A 20,564-nucleotide genomic window follows, 5' to 3' on the forward strand; every position below is an offset into this window, starting at 1 on the left:
AATAAGATAACAACAAATAAACGATCATTTGTTGTTTTATTATCTTATATCATATACTTAGTTCAATCTTGGTTTAATTATTATTACTAAAGTAATTTTGATTTGGAAGCTGCGCGGCGGCTTTTGCGGCGGAAAGTTTAGTGCCAAACCTTGCAAAATTTAATTGACATAAAAAGTTAAAAAGTGTCTATGGTTTGACTTTGACATTGTGATTGACAAGTTGACATTTGACATTTCCGACTTTCAAATGACACAAATAAAATTAAAAATAGACGAAAAATCAACATTTGCATAAAAATGCGTGACTAGCTAATTAATTCAAGCTCTATTTCAAGATGCGGACCCGTAGTAATTCCGGGGTTCGCCTGGATTACTACCAACGAGTAGTGCACAAATTAATCCTAGACCATCAACAACCTGTGACGGGTTTGTTTCCAGCAAGTCCCCAAAATGACCACGCATGGATCAGGGACAACTTGTACTGCATACTGGCAGTCTGGGGGCTTTCCATGGCCTTCAAGAAGATCGCTGACCAAGATGAAGACCGAGCGAAAACGTATGAGTTAGAGCAAAGTTGTGTCAAATTAATGAGAGGTAATTGATTTTAATAACTGTGTCTGGCACGTAATGCGTACTTGACGTAGTGTATGTGCACTGATATTGTGTTGTTTATTGATTCTTTGCTTCTTGTTTACAGGCCTTTTAATGGCAATGATGCAACAAAAAGATAAAGTTGAGAAATTCAAGAGCACGCAAAATCCTCTGGATTCCCTGCATGCTAAATACTCGTCAACCACAGGACGTTCTGTGGTTAAAGACAATGAGTGGGGTCATCTACAAATTGATGCTATTTCCCTTTACCTGCTGATCCTTGCTCAAATGACTGCATCCGGGCTGCAGATTGTATTCTCCCTGGATGAAGTAGCATTTATACAGAACCTTGTGTTCTACATTGAATCTGCTTATTGCACTCCAGATTACGGAATCTGGGAAAGAGGTGACAAAACTAATCATGGCTTGCCAGAGCTGAATGCCAGCTCTATTGGTATGGCTAAGGCAGCACTTGAAGCCATGAATGAATTGGACTTGTTTGGAGCCAGGGGCGGCCCATCTAGTGTCATTCATGTTCTGGCTGATGAAGCTCAGAAATGTCAAGCTGTCTTGCAGTCAATGCTGCCTAGAGAGTCTAATAGTAAAGAACTTGATTCTGGGATACTGTCAATCATAAGCTATCCTGCTTTTGCTGTGGACGACCCACAGCTTATAGCTAAAACTAGAGATGCTATAGTCACAAAGCTGCAAGGAAAATATGGATGTAAAAGATTTCTGCGAGATGGGCATAAGACGCCCAGAGAGGATCCTAACAGGCTGTACTATGAACCTTGGGAGCTGAGGATGTTTGAGAACATAGAATGTGAATGGCCCCTATTCTTCTGCTACCTCATCCTCGATTACTGCTTCCAAGGAGACAAGAACAATGTTGGTGAATACATGAACATGTTAGAGAAGATAATGCTCAGGAAAGATGATGGTATAAAGTTGGTTCCTGAGCTGTATGCTGTGCCAATTGATAAAGCTGATTTAGAGAAAGCTGACCCAGGTAGCCAGGAAAGGATACCTTTAGGCCGGTGTCCCTTTATTTGGGCACAGTCTTTGTATATCCTAGGAAAGTTGTTGCAAGAGGTAGTACATCAAATTCTTAATATCATAATTATGATACTTATTTTTTTAAATAACTAAAACACATAACATAAATAGCCTATATGCAGCCCATTGCTGGACACAGGCCTCTCCTAAATTAACCATATACTATACCATACTGCTCCACTGCAGGTTGGTGTAGACATTTGGATTAGCCCAGGACCAATGGCTTAACATGCCCTCCGAAGCACGGAATCATCTAACTTTTTCGGACAACTAGGTGATGTAGCCTGCCCTGCCAAACAAAAGACAGACTCACAAAGTGATTATTGAGAGTGTCCCCGTCGGGAATCAAATCTGGACCTACAGATTGTGAGCCCAATGCTGTAACCACTAGACCATAGAGGCTGTTTGTTTGTTTTTTAAATAAAATGTCAAAACTTTTTCTCTAGGGATTCCTGGCTGTTGGTGAGTTGGATCCTCTGAATAGAAGGTTGTGTTCAGAGAAGAAGCCAGATGTGGTTGTCCAGATAGTTATACTGGCCGAGGATAATGAAATTAGAGACAAATTGCTGGAGTATGACTTGCACGTCCAAACTATTAGTGAAGTGGCGCCTATCGAGGTGCAACCGGCGAGGGTACTCAGCCATCTTTATACATATTTAGGTTTGTATTGATTTGGAATAGAAAGTATGATAATTCATTACCGTATCATTCTTAATTCTTATAAGTGATAATGCTGGCAAAAACATTTTTCCTCCTGGTTAAATGATCAGTTGACAGACTACAAGCAGTTATGTTGACACAGTAAGGTCCATGTTTGGAGTCAAGACCAGTATCGTAGCTTCCCTTAATTTCACAATGTGGCTTCTTTTTAAGCGCTATAAAACATTAGTTGAAGGAAGTGACCGTGACAAAATTTTATCACGTAGTGCATGTTAGTTCTACTGGTCACTTATTGTTTTGGTATGGCAAATGGTAGATAAAACTAACTACTTATTTATTATCAGCTCTGGAAATAGTCTTCTGCCATCCTACACTCACCATTAGAGAATAAATGAAATAAAGTTAGTATTAGAAGTTTCGAACTAAAATATGTGTCTATCAGAATTAACACCACTAATACCCCTACAAAAATGGAAGAACGAAATCAAATAGATCGAAGCAAATCGAATTTCATAGTCTCTGCTTACCCCGGTGGGAAATATGCGTCAGTTTATGTATGTAACACCCTTAAGTACCTTTCTTTTGTTTTTCAGGAAGAAATAAAAAACTCGGTCTATCTGGCAGGAAATCTCGTGACGTCGGCATTCTTAGCACTAGCAAGTTGTACTCATTGAATGATCGTATATTCGCCTTCACGCCACAGGTAAGAATTTCTAAACGTTATATTAAATTAAATTAACATATTATTTTATTGGAAATTCTGTGTTAATTTGTCAAATGCAATGTAAATTTTTTAAATAACAAATTATTTTACAGGAATATCGTTTATAATTTCAACTTTAATTTCTGTGTTTTTTTTTTCTTTTTCATTTTATATTTAGAACAGCTTTGCTTAAAGATTTTATTTATTTTCTCTTCAATAGTTTTCTGATATGAGGCGGTTCTACATAGCTTCCGACTATGAGCTGATGGTTGATACTCTTAAAGCTGAGATAAATTTCTTGAAATCTTCCTGGCAAAACCTTCTGGGGCGCCCCCTTGTGGTCTTGAGTTTAAATCAAACATACTTAGGTATTATTTTATTTCATTGTTGGTTTCATGCTTGACTACATTCCTTTTCCTTCCCTTACATGTACAGTATTTACATAATTATATTTCTTACTTGTGATATTTTTTATAAGGTTTTTTATGTAGACTTAGATGTTTTATATTAATATTGGCCTCGATTCCTGCAGACACCTCCTAATTTTACTTTAAGTTATACCTGCCATTTTATTATCCACCGAAAAGGAAAGAGACGGATGATTGACAGCCCTTAATTTTAGGAAGAATGAGTAAATGAATGGATAACCCGGGCGAATCAAAAAGGTATCTCTATGGTATGCAAACCGTTTGACGTGTGCTGTCAACATAATTCTGTCGGATTATTGGCCAATGTAAATTTTTTAGACGGTTGTTTTAGATTTGTGTTTAAAATTGACGTGTGTTCCATAAATTTTATGCTTGTTGATTACCCCTCTCTTTTCTTTTCGGCGGATAAGAAAATGGCAGATATAACTTAAAATAAACATAGATTGTGTGTACTGGAATCAGCACCGTTGTATATATTTTTACGTTTTATTGAATTTATATTCATATTTACATTCTGTATGGGGAAATGTCATAATTTAGTTTTTTTTTGCACTTATTATATATTTTAAAATTGGAAGAATGCAAATGTGAATAATCATACTTCGACTCTACTATGGGAAAACACAAAAATACTGTAGTAGGGGTTGTTCACTATTTAGTAGTAGTAGTATATCGCGTGTGGGTTGTGGGTTGCTGATATCACCAACCCGTTTTTTGTAGAAGTAGTATTAACTTTAGTTGCTAAGTGTGTTCATAGGCGTAGCTAGTGAGAAGCAAGGGTACGCAATACCCAACCTAGAAATTTACACACCCAGTGTATTAAAGAATACACTGTTTAATCTGTAGTTGGTTCCCTTTATTACCATCAAAAAATATTCTTCACCGACTAAAGCCGTTTTCGTACTACCTCCGATCTGAGTTCGTCAAATGACAAATCAGAAGTGGTCCTGTAATGACCACTGCATCCGATATCCGTCATCAGTCATCTGATATTCATCATCCGATATCCATTATCCGATATCCATCATCCGATATCCATCATCCAATATCCATCATCCGATATCCATCATTCGATATCCATCATCCGATATCCATCATCCGATATTCATCATCCGATATCCATCATCCGATATCCATCACCCGATATCCATCATCCGATATCCATTATCCGATATTCATTGTCCGATATCCATCATCCGATATACATCATCCGATATCCATCATCCAATATCCATTATTCCGATATCCCTAATCCAATATATCCAAGTCAGTGGTTTTAACCTTTTAGTGATCGGGGCCATTTAAATAATAGTTGTACGACACCAATGGTCGGCGGATATTCGGTTAAGAACCACTGCTCTAAGTAATTTTCTACTATTCGTCATTCTCGGACTCGGATCTAATAAGAATCCGATGTAGTGCGGAAACACGCCCTAGTAACACAGTTTGGGTATAAGAACTGAAACCCCTTAGAGAAAGTCCCTAGCTACGCCAATGAGTGTGTTAATCCCTGCATGGCGTGCCTTAGAACTTCGACTATGAAGAGTACTACATGTCGCGCGACCCGGCGCTGCTCGCCAGCACGTTTATGGCGAACGTGGCGTTCCTCGGAATGAGCTGGAAGCAGATGCTCGGACGACCCACCATCACCTTACTCGCAACGCAGTATCTGTTAGGTAACCACCACAAAATATTCACTACAAATTAGTTCACTACAAATAGTTCACTACAAATAATTCACTACAAATTATTCACTCGTTATAAAGGCTCACATACCTATATGTCTTTCGCTCATGTCATGATTTACGTTTCAAAGAAAAGTCGACTTTGTTATTACTGCTCTGAGATTGTTTTATTTATTTATAAGGGACATATTCTTAACTGATAAAAAACTTGTAAACCGAACCGCAGTTTTAGAATAGACTAGATTCCGAATTGGGCAAGATGAACTAAATACTCACGCTTCACCGAGCTTTCTGTTAGATCACCGTGATAGTGATAGGTGGTGAGTCGTATCGCCGTTTATAATAGCCGAGTCAACTATGTTGGTAAAAATTGCACAAAAGATAAATGAATAATAAAAATAATATAATTATTTCGTACTACCCATAGAATTATAACAGTTTATATTAGTAAAAATAAATTTTATAACAGTTACAAAAAATAATAACTATCTTTATAACTCATTATGGAGCAAGTTTTAATAATGTTAACTCGACCCAATTTCAAATGAACTTCTAATCATATTATTATATTAGTTTTGAGTAATCTTTCGCCCTTATTACATATTTGTTTGTGTTGTTATTGTGATTGTTTATGTGTACGTCTCTTGATAAACATAATACCTTGCAAGCGATCATTTACTAAGTAATTGTTATTATATTTGTTATTATGGTGGCTAGAATTCCGTCAATTTAGGATCTATTATTTAATTTATTATTTATAGGTACATTTATTGTTACAAACATTATTAATATGACGTCGTTAAACCCCAAGAGGGTTTGTCTCGACACCATGCCCACAACACGTGTTAACGTTATATTGTATTGTGTCATACAACGTAAGGGCCCGCCCGATATAGATCGCCTGGTTGTATCTACTAATAAATAACATGGCGATATAATTTAAGAGTCGTCCGTCGGCACTTTCCTTTTTATTAAAATAAAGATATGCAAAATCCTTCTTAAAAACAATACATACATAAACGGTACCGGAAACGTTCCTCGGACTCGATTTTTTTTAATGTTATGTTCCCATTTACATAGAAAATGCGGTGCACTTTCAAACAAGTTCCAATTTCCCACTTGAACTCCTTCTTGCTTCGGAACTCTTTCCCGCTTCGGAACTCATTCCCGTTTCGGAACTCCTTCCCGCTTCGGAACTCCTTTCCGCTTTGGAACTCTTCCGGTACCGTTTCTATATGCATTGAGCTGAAACTGTTCAAAGTGTGTCTAACTCTGCTATCACGTTAGAAATCACCACTAACACTCATCATTCCTTGCTTTTTAGCTGCTTGATATTCTACATTCCCATTCGCATCAGATTCATAACGTTATCACATTTCAGACCAAGGTCGTATCCCGATGGCAATGATAACGACTATGAAGAAGTTGAAGTCAGGCTACATAAACGGCACGAGAGTCACTCTGGGCAACCTCGGAGACTTCCTGAGTACGTCAGCCATTACAAACCTGAGTTTCTTGGGCAGTCAGGAAGATGGATATCCTGACAGTAAGTTGAATGTTGTTAGTGGCTTCTTTTTAGCTAAAGTGGCGTCAGGATCGTAATAAGTCGAATCCCGTGGTAAGTGCTTACCTTGACGAGAAAGGGACGTGCGCGTTATCTTATGTATGTACTAGCTTTTCTCCTCGGCGTCGCTCGCGTTAACTTCAGGGTAACACGGTTCCCTTTTCCTAATGTACGCAGTCCTAGTAAAACCAGTTGGGCTTAAGTCACCTGTATTAATTATAGTGAAAAAAATAACAATTAAAATCTTACAGAGCTGAACCCTCAAGTGCAGAGCTACCTAGAGGAGCACCTGCTCAAGTCTCTGAGCAACAAGCTGAGCTTCCTGTCGCGGCCGGCCGGGTTAAACAAAGCGCGCACCATGCGCCGGCGCATGTCCGTGCGCGGCGCCATCAAGAAGACGCGCTCCATCAACGTGGACTGTAAGTTTAAGTTTAGAAGCTTTAGAAGTGCGGATTTCACCAATGGCAGCGAGTGAGAAAGTGTGAGTCAGTGACTTGTCCATTTTTTGTTTTTGACATGTTTTTTTGTAGGTTTGCCCCAGATGGCGTTAACCACTTGGCCGGGCGCTGAGAGCTTTTACCCGGTACAAAATTTAAGACACCAGGTTGCCTAGTTGGGTGCGAACCTTGCGTCAGGCTTGAGAGGATTATATTTGAAAGAAACAATCGACTTTAGTAGGTTGATAGCGATAAGCGCTGAAAGAGAGTAAACAGCGAGCTGATTTGCCGCTTCTATGGCTAGCGTAATCAGATCGTACTGGTAAAATATTGACAAGTTTTTGCAGCAGGTTTTGACAGGTTTTTCCACAGGCAGTTGCATCCGTTTTTACATATACAACTGGCTGTCTGACCTTCCAACCAACGAAGGGAAAACCAGCCCAACGCACATTAGACAACTCAAGATTTAATTTTGCAGCGGAGACCCTTGGCATGGAGGGCGAGTACGTGGGTCCTCAGTTGGAGCGCAAACCGTCGTGGCTGGAGGTGGATCCTGGCGCCTTCGGGCGCAGCCCCTCCCCTGAGGAAGGCAGAAGGAAAGTTGTCACTAAGTGAGTATATTTACACCAAAGAGTTATCTTAAGTGCTTTGGTAAAAGTCCACCTCCGCCTGCCTTCGGATTTTGAGAAAACGAATTAAAAATCGGGTATTTATTTTGTGCTGTATATTTTAGTTTTAGAGACACTCTAAACTTTTGTTCTAATAGCAATTCGGTTTTGGCACGGCCGCTGCGCTCTGCCGCGGCACGCTCGCTTCGCTCGCTCGGCTCGTGCGTGGTGGTCGGCATACTAACCTAACCTAACCGATTTAGGCTGAATAGTTTAGTACCTTTACCTATTCTAGTAAAAAAAAAAAAAGATTAAAGAAAAGGTTAAGGTCGTGTCTTATAGGGAAGTCAAGGAATTGGCCTTTGATAGACTGGAATGGAAAATGCTGCACCGACAAGAGCGTGGCTCTTAAATTGATGATGATGACCTATTCTAGTAACATCAACAATGTCAAAATGTGATATATTAGGTTATAATGTAATAAATAGTATGAAAATAGCAGAAAATAAAAATAATCAAAAATAAAGTAAAGAAATAGGTTCAAAATTAATGCTTTCTTTTAGGGGCACCTCGACAACCACTTTACTAGGATCTCCGATGATTGAAGTGACTAAAGAGAAGACACCAAGCCCGCCAAAAGAAGAGGGAGCAGGTATGTTATATTAGAAATAATTGGAATATTCGAGACATACTGATGAATATGTTTTTTTCATTGGGTCTTTTATTTATTTATTTATTTGTACACAATGAAACAGACACAAGAAACATACAAAGAAAACAGATAGTACAGGCAAGCTTATCTCTAAACAAAGAGATTTCTTCCAGCTGACCTACGTGACAAGAGAGACTTTCAACGTATAATATTATATAGATAGACATACATACGCGTACAAATTATTTAGAAATTACTTATACTAATATAAGACACAATATTAACCTAAACCTACAAACCACATTTAAATAAATTATAATATAATATATATTTCATAAATATATAAACATATTATATACTTTCTATATTGGTTTATAAAAAATACACACTATATACAATATATATATATACCTAAATAAATAAGTAAACGCATACAAATACGACTAATGCAACTTAAGCAAGACTCAAATAATAATCCTTCAAGTTCCTTTTAAAACTACCCACCGTGTCACATTCCCGAGTGACCCTGGGTAGCGCGTTCCACAGTTTGACGGCCTGCACGGTAAAAGAGTCACCGTACATTTGCGTAGAATAGGGGGGAGTTTTCAGGTGCAAGTTGTAAAGGGGACGGTGAGTGCGACCAGATGAGGCGAAATACGTGAAACGCTCCCGCAGGTATCGTGGCGATGAGGGATTATTTAAAACATTGAAGAGAAGAACAAGTATATGATATCGCCGTCGATACCTAATCGGGAGCCATCTCAACTGTTTTCTGTGTTCCGAAACATGACTTTGTACAGCTCGGCGGCCAGGACATTGTAGGCTGATTCGTACCGCAGTAAAGTTGTTAGTCCCGGGCTACTAGCTCAACCAGCTCTGGAGCAGCGTGGTGGAGTATACTCCATACCACCTCCAGTTGATTGAGGGGAGACCTGCGGGCCTAGCACCGTAAGCACGCGACTCTTTCTCGCCGCGACATAGAGCGTCTGTCTCTTTCTGAGCAGTACTGTGAGAGAGTGACGCGTGACGTATGTCGAGGTGAGAAAGAGTCACGCGTTTACGCTGTTAAGCCCACTGAAGGGTTAAAAACGCCACATCGAAGCAATTCATCTAAATATGCAATATTACAATTTGACATTTGCGCAATGCAAACAAATGTCAAATAGCAATATTGCTTTTTAAGGTGACTTGATTTGATGTGCCCTTTTTGGCCCCCCTCAGCAGTGGGGCACAGCTCAGCATGTTTCATTTTTGCAGTGAACAAGAGCATCCCAACGATCCTGCGGACGCGTACGACGTCGGAATCCGCCAACTTACTGTACGCAGAGCAAGAAACAGACGAGCTGCTGGGCATGCTGCGGGAGACAGAGAGCCTCGACGAGCAGGGAGACATTCTGCAGTACCTCGTCGACACGCACGGCCTCGACTTCAATACCGGTGAGGTCAACTGGGTTAAAAAGGCCACATCGAAGCAATTCGTCTAAAAAGCAATATTGCTATTTGACATGAGATTTGCGCTGATGACGAAACCAATAAGCTGCCATTATTGCTATGTCATAATAGCCAGTCTGGGATATAGAGAGGTCTTCTTAGTCACTGTGTTCCCGTGGCACACTGGCTTGCTTATCAAACGAAGAGCGCTGCGGTCGCTCTCCGGTACCGACCGGACTTGCACCAATGAGTTATTAATTTATCTGAAGTGCAGTTACCACTAACATAGTTGGAGCTTCCTGTTGCCGCCGGCCAGGTAAAACAAAGCGCACATCATGCGCCGGCACATGTCCGCGTAGTAGTAGCAGCTTATTGACACAATGGCAGTCAAGGATATAGAGAGGTCTTCTTATATTCACAGTCAAATAATCACTGTGATCCTGTGGTGCAACGGCTTGCTTCACAAACGGGGAGCGCTGCTTCGAACCCTGCTATCGAACTTGCACCAATGAGTTATTAATTTATCTGAAGTGCAGTTACCACTAACACAGTTGGCTCCATTATAGACGGCGATATGTTCACCGCCTATCACGTGGGTTCGTGAGCTATGGGTGCCGAGACAAACCTCTGTGGTTTAACGGCATCATTCAAACTATGTATTTAGATTAAGGATATAATAAAAAAAAGCTATATGTTATATGCTTAGATATTATTCTGTTCTGCATTTTAAAATATACAGGGTGTTAGTGACATCGTAACGAAAACTTTGAGGGATGATTCAGATCATGATTCTGTGTTGATATCAAGCGGAATTTTCCGTCGCAAATTCATGATATTTCTGTCTGTTATATGCCTGGTATCATTATGGATAAAGTAACAGTTCAATCCTCTTCGCAGGTATGCTAGAAAACGGAAAGAACGTAACAGTGAAGGAACTTCTCAAGGCTTTATACGAGAAGGCGTGCACACAGAAACTATGGGGTCTAGTACGTCATACGGCTGGTATGTTGGGCAAGCGGGTAGAGGACCTGGCCAAGGCAGTGACTGACCTGCTGGTCAGGCAGAAGCAGATAACCGTTGGGATGCCGCCCAATAATGAGCATACGATCACTGCGCCGCTACCAGAGAACGAGTTAAGACAGCTGATTCATTTGGTGAGTTGGTTCAGTTTGATACCCTCTTATTTAAGGTATTTTAAAATAGTACAGTAGTTTACAAGTTTCCAGAGGACCGGAGTCCTAGTACGGCTTTGAAATAGACTACTCTGGGTGCCATCCCACTCGTGTCAGACAGAGTACTGCAGGGTTGAAGGCAAGAGGGAAACCACTCCCCTATTTTCCCCTAAAAAGTGGCATGGAGAATGCTACACCGACAAGAGCGTGGCTCTTAAATTAGTGATGATAGTAAATTATAATTAATCGTACGTAAATCGTAATTCAGAGATGGATATAGAGTACTTTGCAGGGTTGCACTTGGAGCTGTTGTTCTTAGACGCGTTTCCAGGGTCGGGCTTAAAATCCTTTCCAGGGTTGGTCTTAGACTCTTTTCCATGGTTGGACTTATAGGTCTTTTCATGCTTGGACTTGGAGAGTCCTTTTTTGATGTCCCGTTAACTGTAAAGATAAATCAAAGCGACCTTTTTAATTAAAATATGCTCAGTACAGTAGTCGATTATAATAATAGATAAATAAATAAATATCAACGTCGTAAATGACCAATTTTAAATATTTTTACATGCAGTCATTCCGTCATGAAAAAAATGGAAATGAACATAAGAAGGTAAATTAAACTTGTTTTTTTGAATTCTGTTATTACTAATGTAATGTGGGTGGTTATATAATGCTATTTAAGAAGACGACGAGGGATGAAACTAAACGATATTTTCACATTTGCTGTTAATTTATGTTACTCTGATACTAATACTATAGGAGATGATGAGCTGACAAATACTATGCAGGAAGAAAGCTTCACACTCATTGAGAGGTCATAGGTTCAAATCCAGCATAGACCTAAACTGATAATTTCCGAATTCATGTTTGGATCTGTGATTGTCAGGTGCTCAGCGGTGAAGGAAAAGCTTGCGACTCATCGTGAGGAAACTCACATACCCGATTTGGCCTAACCTGTAATTGGTCTGGTTTTTCCTTCAGGTTAGAGGGTCGCTTCTGTAAAAATGTTCAAATCTTCACTTTAGTTAAGCGGACTTTGTGAAAAACGTGATAACGCTAGATGGTTGTCAAACCATCAAACTAAATAAATAAATTATTTAGCTGTCAAATTAAATAAATACCATCCACATCTCCGAGAAATTCCTTTCGGAGGTATGTCACCTAACCTGTATTGGGCTGGTTTACCCTTCGCGGGATGGAAGCTCAGACAGGCAGTCGCTTCTGTAAAAAACTGAACTTTTAAATCTTCAGGTTAGGTAACCGGACTCTGTGAGAAACGGGATAACGCTAGTCAGATGATGATGTCAAACTAGATAAATAAAAGTTTCCCGATATAACATACACACACACTATTAATAATGTGCCTACTTTAATTCAAAGGCATTCCATTGGGGAAACCCTCGATCCCAAAGTACAGGGACTACCTAGTTTGGGTTCCTGTCTGACACAGACGGTCCTAGAGTATGAAATTAATAGGTATATTTGATAGTTGTTACGACTTTTTGTGAAAGAAGAAATACATGTTGTTTACGTGTACGTATTTATTAAAAAAAAATACAAGTAGACAAGGCATCCACCACAGGCTTCGTCAAAAATGTAATTCTAAACAGTCAAAGAAATCCACACAAGTTTCGTCAAAGCTTGTGGTTCTTTGTGGTTTTTATATAAACATTTGTAAATCAGAAGTCAGTTTAGGAATCTAAAATATGTTGAGGGACCCATAACAATTGAAAGGGAATCAACTTGTGTTCCTCCATGACCTCAATTTGATCCTTAATCGTTATCTTCGACCTAGAATAACACATCATATGTTTGCAGGCATATGGCGACGATGAGAGTACGGCCATGCTGACACAAGAGCTGCTGGTATACCTCGCCATGTTCATCCGCACGGAGCCGCAGCTCTTCCTCGAGATGCTCAGGTTGAGGGTCGGACTCATCATACAGGTATAGTACAGTTTTATAGCCAATGACGTCAGAGCCATGTTGAGTCAGGAGCTGCTGGTATACTTCGCCATGTCCATCCGCCGCAGCTCTTCCTCGAGATGCTCAGGTTAAGCGTCGGACTCATCATACAGGTATACTACAGTCTTAATCAGAGCCATTGAGTCAGGAGCTGCTGGTATACTTCGCCATGTCCATCCGCTGCAGCTCTTCGAGATGCTCAGGTTGAGGGTCGGCTTCATCATACAGGTATTGTACAGCCTTATAGCCAATGACGTCACAGCCATGTTGAGTCAGGAGCTGCTGGTATACTTCGCCATATTCATCCGCCGCAGCTCTTCGAGGTGCTCGGATTGAGAGTCGGACTCATCATACAGGTATTGTACAGTCTTATAGCCAATGACATCAGAGCCATGTTGAGTCAGGAGCTGCTGGTATACCTCGCCATGTTCATCCACAGCAGCTCTTCTTCGAGATGCTCAGGTTGAGGGTCGGACTCATCATACAGGTATAGTACAGTCTTATAGCCAATGACATCAGAGCCATGTTCAGTCAGGAGCTGCTGGTAAAATTCTACCATGTCCATCCACCGCAGCTCTTCGAGATGCTCAGGTTGAGGGTCGGACTCATCATACAGGTATTGAGGGGTATTGTATACGCCTCTTCTGCGCTGGAGTGGGAGAAAAAAAACTAACCCAATAATCATAAATGACTCAACTGTGAAATAAGCCGACCGTGACAAACAGTTAAACAAAACTATCTAAAGTACTAGCTATCCTTTTTACTCTTGTGCTGTCTTTGTTCGTTATTCATTAGTCAAACGATTTTTGGAATTGTCAATATATACCGGCACGGTCTACAAACCTAACCTACTGGGAATATAACATCTATACTATCTTCTCTATTGTGCTTCTCTATTGACCTTATGAACTCTTGTCAGGATTACTATTGACCCGCCAAAGGCGCCAAAAGGTGACATGACTCATGTAACGACTACAACTACTATACTCATTTAAGTAAATAGTAGCTGGGATCGACTGCTTGATGTCCCCTCCGAAGTGCCGAGACTTGGTCAATCGGGTGATCAGCCGGTAATGTCCTGACCAAACTAAAGATCATGAAAGCCTCCCTGTTTTCGGTCACAAATCCATACTATAGAACATAATTGTTTGTAGGTAATGGCGACAGAACTATCTCGAACGTTGTCGTGTGACGGCGAGGAGGCGTCCGAACATCTCCTCAACCTGTCGCCTTTCGAAATGAAGAACCTCTTGTACCACATACTCAGCGGCAAAGAGTTCGCTATTAACAGTGGTAAGTACTTTCGGACGCACAATCCCTTTCTCTCTTTTGGGATATTTTATTTTGGATTTACTAAGGCCCATAGCACACGGCGTATTTTACCGACGACGCGCAGATTACGCGCTTATACGCGATTCGATCGCAGCCTTGTAACCTAAGCACACGGGGCGATCGTGAAACGCGCGTCTACTGCGCGTATACGCGCAGATACAGCGATACAGACGCGCTGTAGTCGCTCGTAGCTCGTAGCCCTGCCCCTACTCCTTTTCTTTGTACGCGCTTTGTATTTGTAAACAATCAGTATGTACGCGACGCCGACACGCGTTCCTAAAACGCGCGTCTTCTGCGCGGTTACAATACGCCGTGCGGTGTGGGCCTAAATAACACACGAACATAAGGTCTTCAGATCTGAAGATTTTCAGGTTAGGTAAGCGGACCCCATGAAAACGGGAAAGCATAGGGAGGCGATGATGACACGTTCATAACGCTGGAATCTCGAATATAAACCGAATTCGTTTTTTGGATAACGTGCTTAACCTGCAACAGCATCATGAGGTGCCCTGTATGCCCGAGAAAATGTGCTTTTGGGAGGCTTATGACCTAAGCTGTAATTGGGTTGGTTTTCTCTTCAGGTCGAAAGGTCAAGTGACAGTCGCTTCTGCAAAAAACAGAACTAGTCAATAGCTTTAAAACAGGATAAACGCTAGTGAGACGACGATGGCTTTGTTAATCAAAACACTTTTTATTTCAGGAAATTCTCTGTTCGTTATAAAGGAACGGATCAGTAAGAGCAAAGGCGAGTTGTTTGTCGCACCGGTCTTTGCTTTTGTAATGTCTGAGTGCCCCCGTGATCCTTGTCTAACTTCCTTGTCAAATACTTTGTTAACTAGCAATACTAAGGGTGGTATTAATAATCTAATCTCAGCTGAGACTGCCCTCAAGATCATGCTCAAGTCCCTGTTTTTATATGAGAACTGTCACATTGACATGATCTAGAGGGCCGTCTCAAAGCTGAGATTGGTTTATTAATACCACCCTTATACCTATGCTTTAAAGCACTGTTCTTCATGCACATAATGGAGTTTTATCTCTGTCTTGCACTCGTCGTAAACGAAGGACAGCACTATTGACAGATCTTGGCTTTTTGTTTGACTTTGACAGCTCTAAAAATAGTGCCCTCTTTCACATACTGTTAGTGCCAGAAGGAGATAGAGTTGTTAGTTTCAGAGTTGCCAAACTAAAATAAAGTATGTGCCGGATTGGCACCAAACTTAAACTCTCAGAAATAAGAGTTTAAGAGCATTTGAAACATATACGATACTCCAAGGAAAAATGCCGAATATGCAATAAAGCGTGTGCGTTCTTCTTGTTCGTGTCTATTTGTGCTTTTCAGCAACCATTTTCTGTTTTAATAGAATAGGCTGGACTTAGCACGTCATTTAAGTGTAAAACCTGTATAAAGGCGTTTTGAATGCATTTGATTAGATATAGATGGTGAACCATTCCCAACTTATGATTAAAAATATCCAACGCTGACACAAGGCCAATTTCCCGTAACGTTCAATTCCTTTCCCGTTTCCTAGGGGTTTTCTTAACAAAAAACCCACAGAATACTACCGTGAGCCAAGCGCGTGACCATTTCTCAGCTTATTGATAGATAAACGAATTGTTTTCAGTAGGACGTGGCAACTTCTCCATAGTGAGCAACAAGTCCAACCGTTACGGGAAGAAGTCGCAAATTGTGCTGGAACAAGGCACTATTGATGACAGTAAGTTAATCTTCTTTTTCTTTTGTCATGTGGGTTGTCTTCTTCTATCGTGTGGGTTGTGAGGTGGATTACCAACCTCAGCAACCCTAGTGTCAGGATTATTACTGAAAAAACTATTTCGAGTTTCTTTTATCTGATTGGTTCTCCTTTGAAACAACCACCACATAGCTCTATTTTTCCCTAAAGATATAGAATGGAGAATGCTACGCCGGCAAGAGAGTGGCTCTTAAATTAGTGATGATATTTCACCTATATTATATTTTTTATACATTATTTATAATGTTGCAGCTCCTATAGCCGAGCCGGATCGGCAAGGGCAGTGGCTGCGCCGGCGCAGGCTCGACGGCGCACTCAATCGAGTGCCGCGCGACTTTTATCCCAGGGTTTGGGGAGTCTTAGAAAAGGTAACGTCTGTTATTATACGACAAAATAAGAAGACAAGAAAATAATGAAATTTATTTATTGTGTAAAAAGTACCAAACCAACTTAGACCTTTTTAATTACAGTGCCAAGGCCTAGTGATCCAAGGCAAGGTGTTGCAACCAAACTTAACCCAAGAGATGACTCCTGGTGAGTTGAAGTTCGCTCTGGCAGTGGAGACGGTCCTCAACTCCATCCCTCAGCCGGAGTATCGGCAGCTGGTGGTGGAAGCCCTGATGGTGCTCACCCTCGTGGTCGAGTACAAGGCTGTCACCCATCTGGGCGGGTTGATCACCGTCGAGCACCTCGTGCACAAAGCCAACCAGATATTCTTGGAGGATCAGGTCAGTCTTCTATCGTGTGGGTTATGAGGCGAATTACCAACCTCATCAAGTAGAGTTATTATTGAGCGCCCAAAGCTCCTAACATGACTCATGTAACTACGTACTTACATCAGTAAGTAGCAGCTGGAACCGACGGCGTAACATGCCTTCCGAAGCACGGATCATTTTATTTCGGACAATCGGGCCATCAGCCTGTAATGTCCTAACCAAACCAGGGTTCAAAAAGCTCTTTTGTAAATATGTCTCTACTGGGATTCGAACACGGAACCTCCGGATCGTGACCCCAACGCACAACCATTGGATCTCGGAGGCCGGTCAGGTCGAAGTTACGGACATAGAATAAAGAATGATACCACATAAAGAGCGATTCTCCTGGGTCTTTTTAGTCTAAATGGCTATTTTATTTTAGGAAGATTTACATACAAATAGCATTAGTGTATAAAATTGATTGCTTAACTATGTGGTAACAAAAAATCTCCACAGTTAATTAACATTAATTGTATGTAAATTAAAGAGTTCATGCTTATGCCACAAACTTAATAATAGAGCGAATGTACCTATTCGGTGGTTTAAACCGGTACAGGTGCAATAGTGAGGAACTAACTAGTCACCAAAGTGATGCTGTGTTGTATGTCTTCTTACAGTTGATGTGCTTGTACAGAATAGGTCGATGTCAATTATACTCGAAATATCATCAAATTGCTTGATGCTGTGTAATAAGAAAGAGTACGATGCTAAGGGGTAAGGAAGCGCGCGAGGTCTCGCTCGCACTTACGCGTTAGGCGTAAGAACAACATCCTAACATAAGCTCACGTCCACGACTATACTCCCTAATTGGGCTAGACAGAAAAGTAGGCACTAGTAAATAAGTCAAAATATGTTTTTTTTTTTAAATTACGTAGATCTGCGAGCCTAGCACCGTAAGCACGCGACTCTTTCTCGCCGCGACAGAGATCATCAAATCAAATCGTCATCCTCACCATCATCTGTCTCTCTCTGTGCAGTACTGTGAGAGAGTGACGGGTGACGTATGTCGAGGCGAGAAAGAGTCCGCGCGCTTACGGTGCTAAGTCCGCTGTTTCGTGATTACCACGTAAGTTTTTTGGCCCATTCCAGATGCGTATAAGCGGCGACGCGACGCTGTGCTGCGCGAAGGCCCCGGGGGGCGGCGGCGGGGGTGCGGGCGGGGGCGGGGGCGGCGCGCTGTGCGGCGGCGCGGCGGGCGTGTGCCAGCACCTGTACGACTCCGCGCCCAGCGGCAGCTACGGCACCATGACGTACCTGGCGCGGGCCGTCGCCGCGCTGCTGGCCACGGCGCACCCCGCCGACAAGCCCATAGACTGCACCATCACGTAGCCTGCCCGGTCACGGTCACGAGCATTCATATGTATACACTTTGGTACCATGTCACATTAACTTTTTCGACAAATTCGACTGTAAGTCTCACTAAATGTCAAATATGTTAGTGCGACACAGTCCTAAAATGGGTACATTGTATTGCTCATGACTGTACAATAAGGAATTATACTATGTATAGAACGGCTACTCCACTCCACATTAGCGGCTAAGCTATGTTAACTCCCCCCCCCCCCCCGGTCTTACTTTAGTCTTCAATGTCATGGCGTCAGAGGTCACACACACCATACAACAAGGAATAATACTAACAGCTAAGCTAGGTTAACGAGAGGGGGGGAAGGCTCCCCCCCTCGGTCTTACTTTAGTCTTAAATCGTATGACGTCAGAGGTCACACACACAGATGCACGTGTACGGTGACGTCAATGTGATGAGTGAATGCTCCAGAGTGACAGTGGTGCCGATTCGGCCAACGACAGATAACACTCTTCTTATCGTGTCAAAATTGGCAACAAGTAGTATGGCGCTATCTGCAGCGCTCATCAGATCCTCCTGCGTACAGGTGTTCGAGCACGCAGGACATGATGTAAGATGTTCCATTTGGGGAACAGTGTCGCACTTGCACTTGTACAGATAACATAAACAGCCTATATACGTCCCACTGCCGGGCACAGGTATGGAGCATACTCCACCACGCTGTTTCAAAGTTTTAATTTTCCAACTCCTAAGATGGATATGATCACATCATCAGTCTATCAGGGCGAGCCTATTGCCATTATCCGGCCACAAATCCTGGAAACCACATGATGTCAATTGTCTAAGATCCAAACATAAATTCAGACTTATAAGTCGAATTCAAGGCGGACCGACGATCTGGTGAAGGTCGCGGGAAGCCGCTGGATGCGGGCAGCGCAGGGCCGATCGTCGTGGAGATCCTTGGGGGAGGCCTATGCCCAGCAGTGGGCGTCATACGGCTGATGATGATGAAGTCGAATTCGAACCCGTGACCCTGCGTACAAGTCATACGTTTTCCGAACTGGATTTCATTATCACGGGAAATCATACTTTGTTTTGTTATTTAGTTTTTCTTTCATTATTTAGATTATCTGCCCAAAGGATATTAAACGGCAGAGTGAAAAATAGTATACTTTCCCTTGCTACAATTAAATATTTTTATGAAATATAATCAATTAGATAGTTATAATTCAATTTAGTCGTCTTACTATGCTAATGTCCATTAGTCGTCTTCACAACGAAGGCGCAGGAATTTTATGGAAAGTTACATTTTGATTTAATGTGTATTTAGTTGAACATTACAGTTCCTTAAAACATGTAGATAATTAAACGAGGAATAAAAGTTTTTGATCTGTGGTTTGAAAAAGGTTACGTTGAAGCAATTCTTTAATATACAGCAATATTTCAATTTGACATTTGCGCATAAAAATGTAAGTGCGCAATGAAATTCTTCTCTTCCAGTCTTCCAACCATAAGCAGTTTTTTCTTAGTAGTAATATCGTGTAAGGCATGCCCGCTAATGAGCGACTTTCTAACCGACGTTCCCCAAAAACACGATAGATGGCGTTATTAAGATTTTTCTCCGTTTAAACTTCAAAATTCATGGATTACAGACATATGCATCTTTGTTTTTGGGTATAAATGATGACCCTTTTTATTACACCAAGATACAATTACAACTTCCACCCATTATTATTCTGATTTAAATAAAGACAAGCAATATAGGTAGCAAAATCATTCTTTACATAATGTGATCGGAATATCAACAATTAGTTTTATATTATGATTCTGCTATAACATTACATTTTTGAATAATTATGTACCCCAGCAATGAGAAAATAGGTTATTATCTCGTTAAAAGTGAACAACGCCATCTATCGTGTGTTTGGGGAACGTCGATTGGAAAGTCCGTCATTGTTGGGAGTCTGCATATAGATTATTGTAGATTGCTACAGGTACATGTGACCCAAGTGTAGGGTCTCTTTAGATGTACATGTCATAATACTTATTAGCATGTGGCTTTTTGGCGGGAAACGGGAACGGGACAGTTGCTTTCTTCATTGAATAATCTAAATAATTAATACGAAGTGGTGTTTTGTGGTTAATGATCGCATTAAGTTAGTCGGAAGACATTCGCGAGTGTTATTATATCGGAGTATTCAATAAACAAAGTGTATCTGCCTATTTTCGCTTCGTGCCAGGAAGCCGCTTCATAACTCGAAAGTTTATGCGGACTTTTGAGTTAATTGGTTTGGGGTTCGGAGTAGGAGTCTACTCCGAGGGTTGGGGCTTAGGTTTCATCATCATCATCTTTCATCGATCATCAAGAAAAAAAAATACGTAAGACATGGCTGTATGGGCATAGTTCCCTTTGCCTTACCCTTCGGGGAAAACCAACCAACCATTAGCAATGTTTTTTTTTCTAAATAGCA

General features: G+C 41.2%; 2 protein-coding genes across 6 annotated transcripts in view; one reads left to right on the top strand and one right to left on the bottom strand.

The window, feature by feature from the left end:
• LOC126366205 (sorting nexin-25) overlaps nt 1-20,564 on the bottom strand; it is a 278,282-nt gene that overhangs the window by 39,553 nt on the left and 218,165 nt on the right. The window lies entirely within an intron of this gene.
• Nucleotides 227-20,143, top strand: LOC126366197 (probable phosphorylase b kinase regulatory subunit alpha). 5 transcript variants are annotated; one of them, XM_050009195.1, is made up of 18 exons: nt 227-594; nt 698-1,683; nt 2,094-2,307; nt 2,901-3,010; nt 3,231-3,378; nt 6,505-6,669; nt 6,939-7,106; nt 7,603-7,735; nt 8,296-8,384; nt 9,642-9,821; nt 10,713-10,969; nt 12,803-12,931; nt 14,104-14,242; nt 14,982-15,026; nt 15,910-15,999; nt 16,288-16,403; nt 16,506-16,763; nt 17,880-20,143. In XM_050009195.1, the coding sequence occupies exons 1-18, from the start codon at nt 336-338 to the stop codon at nt 18,117-18,119; spliced, it is 3,726 nt and encodes a 1,241-aa protein (XP_049865152.1). In that variant the 5' UTR covers nt 227-335; the 3' UTR covers nt 18,120-20,143. The 5 variants fall into 5 exon arrangements, with proteins under 5 accessions (XP_049865152.1, XP_049865153.1, XP_049865156.1 ...); XM_050009196.1 differs by lacking the exon at nt 3,231-3,378 and adding an exon at nt 4,967-5,114; XM_050009199.1 differs by lacking the exon at nt 14,982-15,026 and having other exon boundaries at nt 15,907-15,999.

Source organism: Pectinophora gossypiella, chromosome 4 (genome assembly GCF_024362695.1).
Source record: "Pectinophora gossypiella chromosome 4, ilPecGoss1.1, whole genome shotgun sequence".
NCBI lineage: Eukaryota > Metazoa > Arthropoda > Insecta > Lepidoptera > Gelechiidae > Pectinophora > Pectinophora gossypiella.